We start from the raw sequence: 15,423 nt of genomic DNA on the forward strand, positions 1-15,423 counted from the left end.
CTATGTTCATAGTGGCCTTATTTGTGACAGCCAGAAGCTTGAAACAGCCCAGATGTCCCACAACAGAAAAATGGATACAGAAAATGTGGTTCATTTACACAGCAATCAAGAAGGAGGACATCCTGAATTTTGCAGGCAAACTGATGGAACTAGAAAATATCATCCTGAGTAAGATACTCAGACCCAAAAGGACATGCATAGATATTAGCAAAAAAAAAAAAAAAAAAGTATGGAATACCCAAGATACAGTTCACAGAACTCGAAAAGGTCAACAAGCTGAAGGGTCCAAGTGAGCACTCCTCAGTTCTATGTGGGAGGGAGAAGATAGCAATAACAAATGAAGAGATAAGGGGGCGGAATTGGGAGGAAATGTAGATGGGGCCTGGAGGGTAGAGGGAAACCTGATATGGCATTGGGTGAGGAAAAATAACTGAAGCCCTGAGGTCTAGCAGAAAGAAAGGAAAGAGGCAACCTCAGGTGGTAGAAGGTTGGGGGGACCCTTCAGAATGCACCAAAGACCTGGGAGGTGAGAGACTCTCAGGATTCAAAGAGAGGGACCTTAGATCAAATGCCCAACAATCGGGAGAAGGAACTTATAGAGCCTACCTCCAGCAGGAAGAGGCAGGGATAGGGGTGGGGCGGGTTTGCCATCCCACAGTCAAAACTCTCACTCATATTTGTTCCTGTCTGAAAGAACTACAGCGAGGAGCCTGAGGAAAAGAAGGTTCAATGACAGGCCCAAAGTAGGATCCAAACCAAGGGGCGTCCCCAAGGTCTGACACTATTACTGAAGCTATGGAGCGCTCACAAACAGGGACCTATCATGACTGTATTCAGGAAGACCCAACAAGCTTTGTAAAGAGTCAGATGCAGATATTTGCTACCAACCAATGGACAGAAGCTCCTAGCCCCTGTTGTTGAATTAGGGAAAGGCTGGAAGAAGCTGAGGTGGAAGGTGATCGATCCTGTAGGAGGATCAACAGTCTCAACTAACCTGGACCCTCAAGATCTCTCAAACACTGGACTATCAACCAGGCAGCATCACCAGCTGATATGAGGCCCCCAACACATATACAGCAGAGGACTGCGGGTCTGGATTTACTCAGAGAAAATGCACCTAACCCTCAAGAGACTGGAGGCCACAGGGACTTTAGAGGCCTAGTTTGGTGGAGGTGGGAACATCCTTGTAGAAACAGCGGGGTAGGGAGGAGGTATGAGATGTGGAATAGTGGGAGGGTGGAAGGTGGGGAATAAAATCGGGAGTGTAAATAAATAAAGAAAATAAACAAATTAATAAAAAGAAAAGAAAAGAAACTGTGAATCAGTAAATAAAAACATACTCTCTGTCTCTTCCTTCTTTCTGCTTTCATATCCAGGGCTTCTCTAGGGCTGCTCACAGGCCACATTCTTCCAGACTCATCTGTTCGAATAAGGATTACTTCTTGTTCATCTTCATGCTATGGAAAGATTTGGTTAATGTCTCAATAACTCAAACAATGGTAAATTTCTCTATTTAAGAAGAAATTACAGAAAAGATTCCTGTTTTCATGCAGAACTATGGGTCATTTTGAGTCTTTTGGATTTAAGTCCTTTAAGTCTATTGGATTTTTATCACCCACTCTAAAGTGACTGTAACTAAGACAAGGGGAGAGACCAAAAGTTCATTTTAGTATTTCAATAACTATGGAAACAACCTTGAAATACTTCTGTTGAATACTGTTTTTAACTGAGCATACTGGGTATTGAACCTAAGGTCTCACATATAATAACCCTCATATTTACTTTAAAAAAAAAAGAGATTCTGAGATACATACATACAGTCTTACTAAACTGTCCAGAGTGGCCTTGAACTAACTGGTAGGAATGGGGCAGGACAAAGACTTTTCTTTAGTTCACTAATCATTGAGAGTTTGACCATGCTTAAATAAGCATGGTCATAAATTAGAACTGGTGTACTTTTTTTCTTTTTCTTCTTTTTTATTTTCTAGAGAGGGTAGAAGCGTGGAGAGGGGTGGACCTTAAAAGACTGGAAAGTGTGATCAGGGTGTATTATGTTAATTTTCCAAATAATCAATAAAAACATTATGGTAGGAGAAAAAAAACGATGATAAAGTACCAATAGTATATTGGAGTTGTATGAGAATATACATCTCTGATACAGTGGATAGCATATGTAATGGGTGTTTCATAAATTCATAACTTGTAACAAGGCAACCAACTGTCAAAGCCGTCTTTTCAAAGTAGCTATTGCAATGATATTAACGTTTCCTTGTCTTAACACTTTTCAAATATCTTTCATGTGTCTGGCTTGTCATAAGCTCTTATACTTCATATAGTTTAAAAACATCATCTTTCCTAAAATATTATAGCCAAATATAACATAATACAACATAAACATAGGCATAACTTAAGTTTTCTATGATGAACGTGAATGTCATTGGTAATAATCAATAAGAACATTAGGTGATAGATTCATTAAAGATCACTGAGAAGAAGCCAACCAATTTATTCACATTTAAATCTCCTCCTCATGTCAGAACTCAATATAAAAATAAATTCCATTTACATTTAACAGCTCTGGTGTTGAAGAAATAAAATAAATCCTTATTATGGTTCTTATAGGAATCTATTTTTCTCCACAGAGTTGATCAAGATTGTCAAGACTGTCACTGCTTTTCAGCGGTACATATTTTTGGAGATGTGCTTTAACCATTTTTACCTGTCCTCTTGCTAGAAAACAGAAAGATAGGAAAACATAATAATGTGGCTTCTAACTTAGTTATATTGTTAAAGCTGCTTTCTATTCTAATACTAAAGATTTTCAAATTATTAATTATATAATCGCATTCCTTGATTTGAAAGTATTTTACTATGTTTATCACATTCTCTAGCCTGCGGTTCTTTTTCGTATTGTATAGACGTATACACAGTGTGATATATGTGTATGCATGCAAATGGAGACCAGAAGATGACCTTGGGTGTGGTTCTTTGACCTCCTGTCTTGCTTTGTTTGTTATTTTTACACTGGATTTCTTACTGGCCCAGGATCTGCCGAGTAGTAGATTAGGCTGGCTAGGCAATAAGCCCCAGCAATCTGCCCGTCACCAGTGTCCCAGGACTCGGGTTATCATGTTTTATTACATTAGGGATTAGGGATCCAACTCAAGCACTTTACTGACTGAACCATCTCCCAAGTTTTTGAAATTTTTTTATGCCTTTCTTTAACTTAGTAACTCAATCTGCAACTATTTTCAGCATCTGTACTTCTACGAAATAAAGTCCCTGACCTCAAGGTTACAGCTTCACTTAAGCATTACTTCCATAAGAATTATTAATATACAGAAAGCTAGGTTCAATTTCTGTTACATCTTAGAGATATCTGTTACATGCTGGTAATTCTAAGATTTACTGATTTCCCAGAAATCCAGCCTCACTGCCACTAGTACTGCCCCACACTCTACTATTAAACATAAACCTAATTGTGCTAGTCTTTAATCTAGAGAGTACATTATCACAAAACAGGGTGATGCTCAAAATGACCAGTACAAATGTTTAAATGACTAATATAATGAAAGAACAAGAAACTGCACATTCATAGATCTTTCAAGCCAGCAAGCAGCAATTCTGTATTAATTTTTGTATTAATTCCATCTAAATTAAAAATTGAGAAAATTTCCATATTCTTGGATTTATTTCACATACATGAATATTTTGCCTGCATATATGTGTACCATATGTGTGCCTGGTCCCGGAGGAGACTAGAAAAGGGTGCGAGACTCCATGGAACTAGACAAATGTTTATGAATTACCATGTGAATGATAGAAACCAAGCCTATAGTAATATCACAGAGTGATCTTTCTAGCCCCATTTCCTATATTCTTTATTTCATATCCCATAATTAAATGGGTCACTTTTTATGACACTATCAGTCCAAGATGAACACAAGAAACACACACACATTTTATCCATCTATAAACAATCTTAATCCTGCATGGAAGGCTAGGAGCACTATAGTAAATAGTGGAAAGGCCTAGAGTCTGGAAGGCCTTGAACTTCTGGCCCTGTACTACTACTACTACTACTACTACTACTACTACTACTACTACTACTTTTCTTCTTCTTCATGTCATCGTCGTCTTCTTCTTCTTCCTCTTCCTCTTCCTCTTCCTCCTCCTCCTCCTCCCTCCTCCTCCTCCTCCTCCTCCTCCTCCTCCTCCTCCTCTTCCTCCTCCTCCTCCTCTTCTTCCTTTTTTTTGGGTTTTTTTTTGTTGTTGTTGTTGTTTTGTTTTTTTGGTTTTTTTGAGACAGAGTTTCTCTGTATAGCCCTGGCTGTCCTAGAACTCTGTATACCAGGCTGGCCTCAAACACAGAAATTCGCTTGCTTCTGCCTTCCAAGTGCTGGAATTAAAGATGTGCGCCACCACCACCCCGATTTCTTTTCTAATTCTTCATAATTCTGGTAAATTTACTGTATATTTTAGTTTCATTACACAGGAAAAGTTACCTTCTTGTTCAACAATGAGACCAAGAATGTAATCACAGCCAACAGTTAGTTCCCAAGTAATTTTAAGTTTTAAGTGAATTTTTAAACTATTTAAGCAACTTAAGTGAATACAACTCTATATCACAAGTTACTCAAAAAGTTGTGATTTTCTGTCTTAACCACCTTTTTTCAGGGCAAGTCAAAGGTAAATATTTTAAGTGTATATAAGACCTGGTACATTGTCAAACAAAGAGTCCTCAATAAATTCTTGATAAATCCAATTAATAGATAAGGGCTTCAAATAGATTGATATGTTCTCAAAAACAAAAACAAACAAAAAACCTCCACTTCCTCCCCTTGGGTGTTTTTATCACCACTTTGTCTACTTTTATCTCCATAATGCTCCTAGTAAATAATACCCAAAGCCAACTCACTTTACACACCTACAACAGAGAGGTCCATTCTACAAGGGAGAAGCCTGGCATGGTGGCACATGCTTTCAGTCCCAGTGTGTAGGAGGCAGAGGCAGATGGATCTGTGTGAGTTCAAAGTCAGTCTACTCTGCATAGGGTGCTCCAGGACAAACAGAGCTATATAATAATGAGACCTCATCTTAAAAAACTAAAAATGAAAATAGGCGAACCATTATTAACATCCATGTTACTATTTTTTCCTCCAAAGAAAGCAAACGCACTTTTGGCTACAAACAGAAAGCATTTATAAAAGCTTTTCATTTCCTAAGAATACCAGAGTTTTAAATTATACCCAACAATCAGAGTTCAATCTGTACAGCTTTCAGTTTTGCAAACACTGAAATGGAATGTTTCATTATAAATATTTTGCGTGGATATTCTTATAAATAAATTTCAAAGTGCATTGTCTTATCTATTCGGATCTATAAAACAGCCTTATGACTGGCAAAAATTGTGAGTTCTTAGTTAAAGGAAGAATGAAGAAAACAAAATACTTTTAAGTCAACTTGGTGCTATAGCCAGGGTTGAAACATTACCTACCGGTATGTAAATTAGCTGTGGGAAATACTAGTCTCCCATAAATATATTATCAATATTATAGTAAGAAAGATCAGTATTTGCCAGAAACAAACAAACAAACAAACAAACAAACAAAAACGCATCTCCAAATCTAGCAGTTTGTCTCCAGTCAACTAACAGGTGACTTAAAACTCTTTCTCACTCTTTCTGGAATAGGATATATAACCTTCTGAGATACATCATCATTGAGATTTTTATTGTCCCTTCATCTCTACTCAAATAAAATTTCTAGGCAGGTGTTTTTGTTTCATGCAATACTAAGTAAATGAACAAACCATAGATAAAATAATTTTCCTTGTATAAAATTAATGTCTAATTCAAGTCTCTTAATTTTCTGTACAAAAAGAATGTAAAGACACCAACCTGCAGAATCCAGAATAAAAGCAGATTTCATTGGCTCTAGAATGAGGCTTCCATGAAGGAATGCTCATGAAATTTGCACACAAACATCTAGTGTTACAATAGCAATAATATTAAGTAATAATATACATTATCACAAAACCTTTTATTACTCACCTCTACCCCTGATCTTTTTGCTGGTATCTGTGTAATGGTTTCTTTAAATTTATTTGCCTCTTTAAGTTGGGCTTTAAGTTGTTCAGCTAATTCCTTCAAAAGAAAAAATAAGTTAGTAAGCTGTGGTTTTAAAGTTTTCATTACAGACTATTTCAAGGATATAAAACAGAAAACAGCTTGGCAAAAAGCCCTACAGTCAACAGCTAACTTACACTACATTGACCATAACTCAGATACAGATTGCTAGGTGAGATCATTTGTTTATGGTTTTGAGATGACTAGTCTCAAGAAAGTGAGAGAGGCACAAAAATGGAAGAAATACATTAGAAATACAGTAAGAATCATACTGTTGCAATTTTTTAAGTGTTACAAATTTCTAACACAAAAAAACTTCAGTTATTTGTCATAGGAAGAAATCATAAGACAAAAAATTGTATTTTCTTCATTTCTGGTAAGAAATATACATAAAATCTTTGAACATATTTCACTTTCTAAGAACTCTGTAAATTTATGTAAAACACACAAGAAATGATAAATTAAATGGATTCATTTGACAAAAAAAAGAGAATGCTAATCTGTCATGCTTCCATGAAAAATAGAACACTGTTTTCTTTTTTAAAATATAAGTTAACCTACTATATGACCACTCCATTATTTTCATTTATTCCTCTGTACTTTCAAATATTAAACTTCAGGTTTTTCCTACTATAATTATTTGATAGTTAACTCATCTCTCTTACTAATTTTTAGGCTGAGCTGAATTTGCAAAACTGTGTTCTAAGAAAGATGGGGAATAAACACAGTCTATAACAAAATGAGAAAAAACTGATCTTCTTTAGTTATCTCTTGTATTATTAAAGAAACTTGTTCTGATAGTAAACAAAAATAAAAAATTTAAAGAGCATTTACATTTAAATTTAAAATAAACCCATGCATAGAAGTGGACTTACTATACTGGAACATAAGAGGATTCCTAGCTTCGCCTCCCTGCCATATCGAAGTTTACACAGTTTAGTAGAACGGGCGTGCCACCATGAATACATGGGTGAGTGAGTAGTTCCTGACAAATCACTCCTGTTCCTCTTTAATTTTAGACAAATTGGTCTTCCACTATAAACATCACTTAGGTTCTTTTTAAAACATTTTTAACTTATTGGTATGATGCATCAGAGCATGTATGTAGAGATGAGGACCACATGCAGTAATAAGTTCTATTCCTTCCAGTACGTGGCTTGCATAAACCACAGTCATCGGCCTTGGCGCAATCATTCCTGTTTGGTCTTCCATTTTAGGTGAGGTTTCATTTTAAGAAGGTGCTAAGCACCTGGGCTGCACGAAGCTGACTAGTTAAGAGCATCTGCTGCTCTTACAGAGGACACGAGTTCAGTTCCCAGCATATGCTTTAGATGGTTCACAACTACCTATACCTCCACATATCTTGGGGATCCAATACATTTTTCTGGCCTCCATGGGCATTCCAATGTACATGAACATACACAGACTCATACACAGACATTAATAGAAATATTTAAAGAATATTAAATTTTTGCAAAAGGAAAATAAACATTCCTAATAAGTTAAAATGGAAATAAAACAAAGACACCCGTAACTCCTGCAATGATATCCAACAATTGAAAAGTGCTTAAAACTAACAATTTTTTCATAAATTTCAGAAATTTAATAAGGGAGAGAATATTATATATACATACATATAGTTGAGAAACTGTAAGAATAGTTTTCTAGAAATTTTCAAGAATTTCTTTAAGAAATTAAGAAGCAGTAATTATCTTCAAAGCATGCCCTGTGTCTAAATGCATGCCTAAATGTCTGATGCTTCTAAACCATCTGTGAGAGTTAAACATTTTACTTTTCTCCAAGTGAAAACACACAGGGGTCTTACCATATTCCCCATCATTTCTGCCTTGATAATCTTGGCCCCCAACTTGTTCTTTTCATCAACATTCAAGATATAGTTGGACTCTGCCTCTGTGCTGAGGGGAAACAGGACAGGGGAAGAGCATATGTCATAAAGCAACCTCATGCATTAGCTTAACTCACTTCAACAAAACATTCAGCACTAATAGTAGGTCACAGTTCTAACACATAAAAATTAAAGTCAGCACTCTAGAGCAAACAATACTTCAAGATTCTGTTAAGAACTAAAACATGATCAATATAATACAGTTACAATAATAACTGGAGTCCCAAAAACTGTAAAATAAATAATATACAAATTACTATAGTAATAATATTATTATATACTAGCATTTAAAATTCTATTTTTGAATATTCAGACAGTGTACTGGTGCACACCTGCAATCTCAACACTCAGGAGACCAAATTTGGAAGCTGTCATGAGCTAGAGGCCAGCTTGAGATACATGATGAATTTGAGTCCAATCTGGCTACATTTAGAGACTCTATTGCAGAAATAAATAAACAGAATCTATACTCACTCTAAGAAAGAAATAAAACAAAAGCACTAATGTCAGACTACAATTTTCTATACCATGAGTAATTCTGTATTCCATATGATGTTATTGATCATCTTAGAACTATAATCTTGAGTATAGTTGCATTCAACAAATAAAAGCAACAACTGTGTGTTCTCTTATAAAGTTGGCCCATGATTAATTAGAAACAAAAGTAATTTAAAATTGAGATCATATGCCAAACTCAGAAATTGAGATCATGTGCCAATCTCAGAAAAGTCTCATGTAAGAGAACATTTCAGTCAACATCAGATAACCTAACTTAAGAGTCAAGGCTATAAAATACAAAGAGGGTAAACTTTGCAAGAGCCTGAAGGAATCCAAAGCAAAGAATAGTAACAGTGCTACAAGTCCAAAGTTCCTGGTACAGAGTGCCAAAGAAAAGAAAACTATATGATGAGAGAGCACCTCAGGGCTGCCCTGGGATATTCGTCAAGGCAATACCTATAGTCAAAGAAACAACTTTACTGGTTGGTTAAAGAAATGTTCTGAGGAATTCTGGTAATATTGTCCCATTAGGCAAGGAGGTGAGACCTCCACGTTCTCACCAACAACTGTCCAGAGGGGAACTGCTAGGGCACACAGGGCACACAATCAGTGGAGCAGCGGGGACGGGAGCCTTCCGATCGCCATCTACACCCTGGAGCCAGGCACTCCCACAGCCATCTGCACACAGATCCCCCCAGAAAAGAGCTGTTCTCCCAGGAGTCCTGACACAGGCTTACAGGCCCACAGGAGGGACAAGCTCCAGCCAGACAGCAAAAACAACTAACACCAGAGATAACCAGAGTGTGAAAGGCAAGCTTAAGAACACTCCTAAAAGAAACCAAGGCTACATGGCAACATCAGAACCCAGTTCTCCCACCATAGCAAGTCCTGGATACCCCAACATGCCAGAAAAGCAAGATTTGAACTAAAATTTGCATCTCATGATGCTGATAGATGACTTTAAAAAGGACATAAATAACTCCCTTAAAGAAACAGGAGGCCACTTGATCCTCCACAAAGGAGCTGAAAACATCCAATGGAAAAAAGATACCCTTTTTAACAAATGTTGCTGGTTCAACTGGAGGTCAGCATGCAGAAGAATGGGAATTGATCCATCCTTGTCTCCTTGTACTAAGCTCAACTCCAAATGGATCAAGGACCTCCACATAAAGCCAGACACTCTGAGGCTAATAGAAAAGAAACTCGAGGACATTGGTACAGGGAGAAAGTTTCTGAACAGAACACCAATAGCATATGCTCTAAGATCAAGAATAGACAAATTTTAATCATAAAATTACAAAGTTTCTGTAAGGCAAAGGACACCATCAAAACAACAAATCGGCAACAAACAAATTGGGAAAAGATCTTCACCAACCCTACATCATCGGACAGAGGGCTAATATCCAATATATACAAAGAACTCAAGAAGGTAGACCACAGAAAACCAAATAAACCTATTAAAAATGGGGTACATTTTGGGTTCAGGCGGCAGCGGCGGCGGCTGCAGCAGTGGCTGGTCCAGCTGAAGGGCCATCAGCAGTGGAACCAAGGTGACAGGGTCCAGGCAGGCCCTGCGCCCACGACCACTGACCTTCACTGGCCATCCGGGCTGCAAGCAGCTGCGGATTTACGGTGCCTTTCACCGCACAGAAGCCACTTCAGAACTCTGCCTCCCATTAGTCACAGGAGACTCACCTCCATCTTGGTTCTCAGACTCCAGAGAGATCAGACAGACTGAGGTACGCAAACATAACCAGAGGCCAACATCGCGGGGGTCAAAGCCCAACAGGCGTTGGCCTGCACCCAGACCCTGGGCTGTTCGGGGGCATCGGTATGCCAACCCAGCCAGGAGGTTTTTTGCCTGGCCCTGGTGCGTGCCCCGCCATTTTGCCTACAGGACACCAGAGAGCTCTGGCAGGCAAAGCCAGCTAACAGGCATAGCCTGAGGCTAACATAGCAGGGGTCTAGGCCCCAACAGGCCCTGGACTGACCCCAAGAACTGGGCTGCTCAGTGGGCCATCTGTGTGTCAACCAAGCCAGGAGGTTGTTAGCCCAGCAGACTCTTCCAGCACTTTCAGGGAGCACGAGAGCACACCTGCCATTCTGGCCACCTAACAGACCCAATTAACAGTCATAGCCCGAGGGGAACTTTGCTCGGAACTTGGCCTGCCAGGCTTTTGCCTAGACTCAGGGCCTGAGCAGCAAGGCTAGCCTTGTGTGCACCAACCCGCTTGGGAGATCGGCTGCCCAGCAGAGTGATCAGCACGCAGAAAAGGTCCCCGCAGCATACACCCTTCAGCACTCCCTGAAGGAGCAAACGGGCACCATCTGGTTCACAGTCACAATCTGGGGCAAAGCACACTAGGGCTGCAAGGGCACCCAAGAGGAGGACAGCACATCAGCAATCTGCTACAGGGGAAACCCAGCCATCCAGTGTTGCAGAAATAGCCCCAGGGCCCCTCAGGAGGCTCAAACACCAGCCAGAGACAAGACCAACTAACTCCAGAGAACAAGATGGCAAAGGGCAAACGCAGGAACTCTACTAACAGAAATCTAGGTAATATGGCAACATCAGCAAGTCCTGGTTATGCCAACACACCAGAGAAACAAGATTTGGATTTAAAATCACTGGTCATGATGCTGCTAGAATAACACAAAAAGGACATAAATGAATCTCTTAAAGAAATACAGGGGAACATGAATAAGCTAGAAACCCGTATAATGAAAACACAAAAATCACTTAAAGAAATGCAGGAGAATAAGGCTCAAGAGATAGAAGCCAATATAGAAGAAACGCAAACAAAAAAAAAAAAAAAACGTAAAGAAATGCAGGAGAATTTGAGTCAAGAGGCAGAAGTCATGAAAGGAAACACAAAAATCTCTTAAAGAATTACAGGAAAACACAAACAAACAAATGATGGAACTGAGCAAAACCACCCTGGATCTAAAAACAGAAGTAGAAACAACTAAGAAATCACAAAAGGAGACAACTTTGGAGATAGAAAACCTTGAGAAGAAATCAGGGGGCATAGATGCAAATATCAACAACAGAATACAAGAGATGGAAGAAAGAATCTCAGATGCTGAAGATACCATAGAAACCATTGACTCCACAGTCAAAGAAAATGCAAAATGCAAAAAGCTTGTATCCCAGAACATCCAGGAAATCCAGGATACAATGAGAAGACCAAACTTAAGGATTATAGGTATAGATGAGAGTGAAGATTTACAACTGAAAGGGCCAGCAAATATCTTCAACAAAATTATGGAAGAAAACTTTCCCAACTTAAAGAGAGAGATGCCTATGAATATACAAGAAGCCTACAGAACTCCAAACAGACTGGACCTGAGCAGAAATAACTCTCGCCACATAATAGTTAAAACCCCAAATGCACTAAACAAAGAAAGAATATTAAAGGCAGTAAGAGAAAAAGGCCAAGTAACATATAAAGGAAGACCTATCAGAATCACACCAGACTTCCCACCAGAGACCATGAAAGCTAGAAGATCCTGGGCAGATGTCATGCAGACTCTAAGAGAACACAAATGTCAGCCAAGACTACTATACCCAGCAAAACTCTCAATCACAATAGATGGAGAAACCAAGACATTCCATGACAAAACCAAATTTACATAATATCTTTCCACAAACCCAGCTCTGCAAAGAATAATAGGAGGAAAACTCCAATAAAAGGAGGGAAACTATACCCTGGAAAAAGCAAGATAGTAACCTTCCTTCATATCAAACCCAAAAGAAGATAACCACTCAAATAAAAAATAACATCAAAAATGACAGGAAGTAATAACCACTATTCCTAAATATCGCTTAACATCAACGGACTCAATTCCCCAATAAAAAGACATAGTGTTAAAAACTGCATGGTATTGGTACAGTGACAGGCAGGAGGATCAATGGAACAGGATTGAAAAGCCAGAAATGAACCCACACACCTATGGCCACTTGATCCTCAACAAAGGGGCAGAAAACATCCAATGGAAAAAATATAGCCTTTTCAACAAATGGTGCTGGTTTAACTGGAGGTCAGCATGCAGAAGAATGGGAATTGATCCATCCTTGTCTCCTTGTACTAAGCTCAACTCCAAATGGATCAAGGACCTCCACATAAAGCCAGACACTCTGAAGCTAAGAGAAAAGAAACTGGGGAAGACCCTTGAGGATATCGCTACAGGGAGAAAGTTTCTGAACAGAACACCAATAGCTTATGCTCCAAGATCAAGAACTGACAAATGGGACCTCATAAAATTACAAAGTTTCTGTAAGGCATAGGACACCATCAAAACAACAAATCGGCAACCAACAAATTGGGAAAAGATCTTCACCAATCCTACATCAGATAGAGGGCTAATATCCAATATATATAAAGAACTCAAGAAGTTAGACTCCAGAAAACCAAACAACCCTATTAAAAAATGGGGTACAGAGTTAAACAAAGAATTCTCACCTGAAGAACTTCGGATGGCAGAGAAGCATCTTAAAAAATGCTCAACTTCATTAGTCATTAGGGAAATTCAAATCAAAACAACAAGTGGGTGTTAACCTAGAAAACTGGAATACCCAAAACATAATCCACACATCAAATGAGGTTCAAAAAGAAAGGAGGAGTGGCCCCTTGTTCTGGAAAGACTCAGTGAAGCAGTATTCGGCAAAACCAGAACGGGGAAGTGGGAAGGGGTAGGTGGGAGGACAGGGGAGAGAAGGGGGCTTACGGGACTTTCGGGGAGTGGGGGCTAGAAAAGGGGAAATCATTTGAAATGTAAATAAAAAATATATCGAATAAAAAAAATGGAGTACAGGGTTAAACAAAGAATTTTCACCTGAAGAACTTCGGATGACTGAGAAGCATCTTAAAAAATGCTCAACTTCATTAGTCATTAGGGAAATGCAAACCAAAACAACCCTGAGATTTCACCTTACACCAGTCAGAATGGCTAAGACTAAAAACTCAGAAGACAGCAGATGTTGGTGAGGATGTGGAGAAAGAGGAACACTCCTCCACTGCTGGTAGGGTTGCAAATTGGTACAACCACTCTGGAAATCAGTCTGGCGGTTCCTCCGAAAACTGGGCACCTCATTTCCAGAAGATCCTGCTATACCACTCCTAGGCATATACCCAGAGGATTCCCCAGCAGGTAATAAGGATACATGCTCTACTATGTTCATAGCAGCCCTATTTATAATAGCCAGAAGCTGGAAAGAACCCAGGTATCCCTCAATGGAAGAATGGATGCAAAAAAATGTGATATATATATATATCACAAAACGTGTGTGTGTATATATATATATATATATATATATATATATATATATATATATATATATGTATGTATACACACACACACACACACACAAAATGGAGTACTATTCAGCCATTAGAAACAATGAATTCATGGAATTCTTAGACAAATGGATGGAGCTGGAGAACATCATACTAAGTGAGGTAACCCAGTCTCAAAAGATCAATCATGGTATGCACTCACTAATAAGTGGATATTAGCCTAGAAAATTGGAATACCCAAAACATAATCCACACATCAAATGATGTACAAGAAGAACAGAGGAGTGGCCTGGTTCTGGAAAGACTCAGTGTAGCAGTATAGGGCAAAACCAGAATAGGGAAGTGGGAAGGGGTAGATGCGAGAACAGGGGGAAAGAAGAGGGCTTATGGGACTTTCGGGGAGTGGGGGGGCCAGAAAAAGGGAAAATATTCAAAATGTAAATAAAAAATATATTGAATTAAAAAAAAAAAAGAAACAGGAGAACACAGGTAAACAGGTAGAAGCCCTTAAAGAGATAACATAAAAATCCCTTAAAGAAGTACAGAAAAACACAACTAAACAGGTGAAGGAACTGAACAAAACCATCCAGGATCTAAAAAAAGATTAAGAAATAACAAAGGGAAACAATGCTGGAGATAGAAAACCTAGGAAAATGATCAGGAGTCTTAGATGTAAAAAGAGACAGAAGAAAGAATCTCAGGTGCAGAAGATACCATAGAAAACATTGTAACAATAGTCAAAGAAAATGCAAAAAGCTCCTGACCCAAAACATCCAGGAAACACAGGACTCAATGAGAAGACCAAACCTAAAGATAATAGGTACAGAAGACAGCGAAGACTTCCAACTTAAAGGACCAGTATATTTTCAACAAAATTATAGAAGAAAGCTTCCCTAACCTATAGAAAGAGAAACCCATGGACATACAAGAAGCCTACAGAGCTCCAAATAGATTGGACCAGAAAAGAAAAAACTCCCATCACACAAAAACAAAACACCAAATGCACAAAACAAAGAAAGAATACTAAAAACAGTAAGAGAAGAAGGTCAAGTAACATATGAATGCAGAATTACACCAGACTTCTCACCAGAGACTATGACAGCTAGAGGATCCTGGGCAGATGTCATAAAAATCCTAAGAGAACACAAATGCCAGTCCAGAATACTATACCCCCCCCCAAAAAAAAACCTCTCAATTACCATAGATGGAGAAACCAAGGTATTCCATGACAAAACCAAATTTTACAATATTTTTTCACAAATCCAGCCCTTCAAAGAATAAAAAATGGAAAACTCCAATACGAGGGAAGCTACACCCTAAAAAAACGCAACAAAGTAATTTTCCATTAACAAACCAATAAGACAGCCACATAAACATAACTCCACCTTTAACAACAATAATCCAGGAAGTAACAATCACTTTTTTTTTAATACCTCTTAATATCAATGGACTCAATTCCCCAATAAAAAAGGCATAGGCTAACAGAATGGATACATAAACAGGACCCAACATTTTGCTCAGTGACAAAAACAGACAGCACCTCAAGTAAAAGGCTGGAAAGCAAATTTCCAAGCAAATGTTCCCAAGAAACAAGT

General features: G+C 38.5%; 1 protein-coding gene across 1 annotated transcript in view; it reads right to left on the minus strand.

The window, feature by feature from the left end:
- Positions 1–15,423, minus strand: part of Cwf19l2 (CWF19 like cell cycle control factor 2) — a 79,540-nt gene that overhangs the window by 25,393 nt on the left and 38,724 nt on the right. Inside the window, exons 9-11 of the mRNA XM_052189191.1 lie at positions 7,953–8,043; positions 6,053–6,145; positions 1,341–1,457 (exon numbers count right to left, since the gene is read on the minus strand). Coding sequence (XP_052045151.1) covers positions 1,341–1,457; positions 6,053–6,145; positions 7,953–8,043 — 301 coding nt within the window. The remainder of the gene's footprint in view (positions 1–1,340; positions 1,458–6,052; positions 6,146–7,952; positions 8,044–15,423) is intronic.

The sequence above is a fragment of the Apodemus sylvaticus genome, chromosome 7 (assembly GCF_947179515.1).
Source record: "Apodemus sylvaticus chromosome 7, mApoSyl1.1, whole genome shotgun sequence".
NCBI classification, from domain to species: Eukaryota; Metazoa; Chordata; class Mammalia; order Rodentia; family Muridae; genus Apodemus; species Apodemus sylvaticus.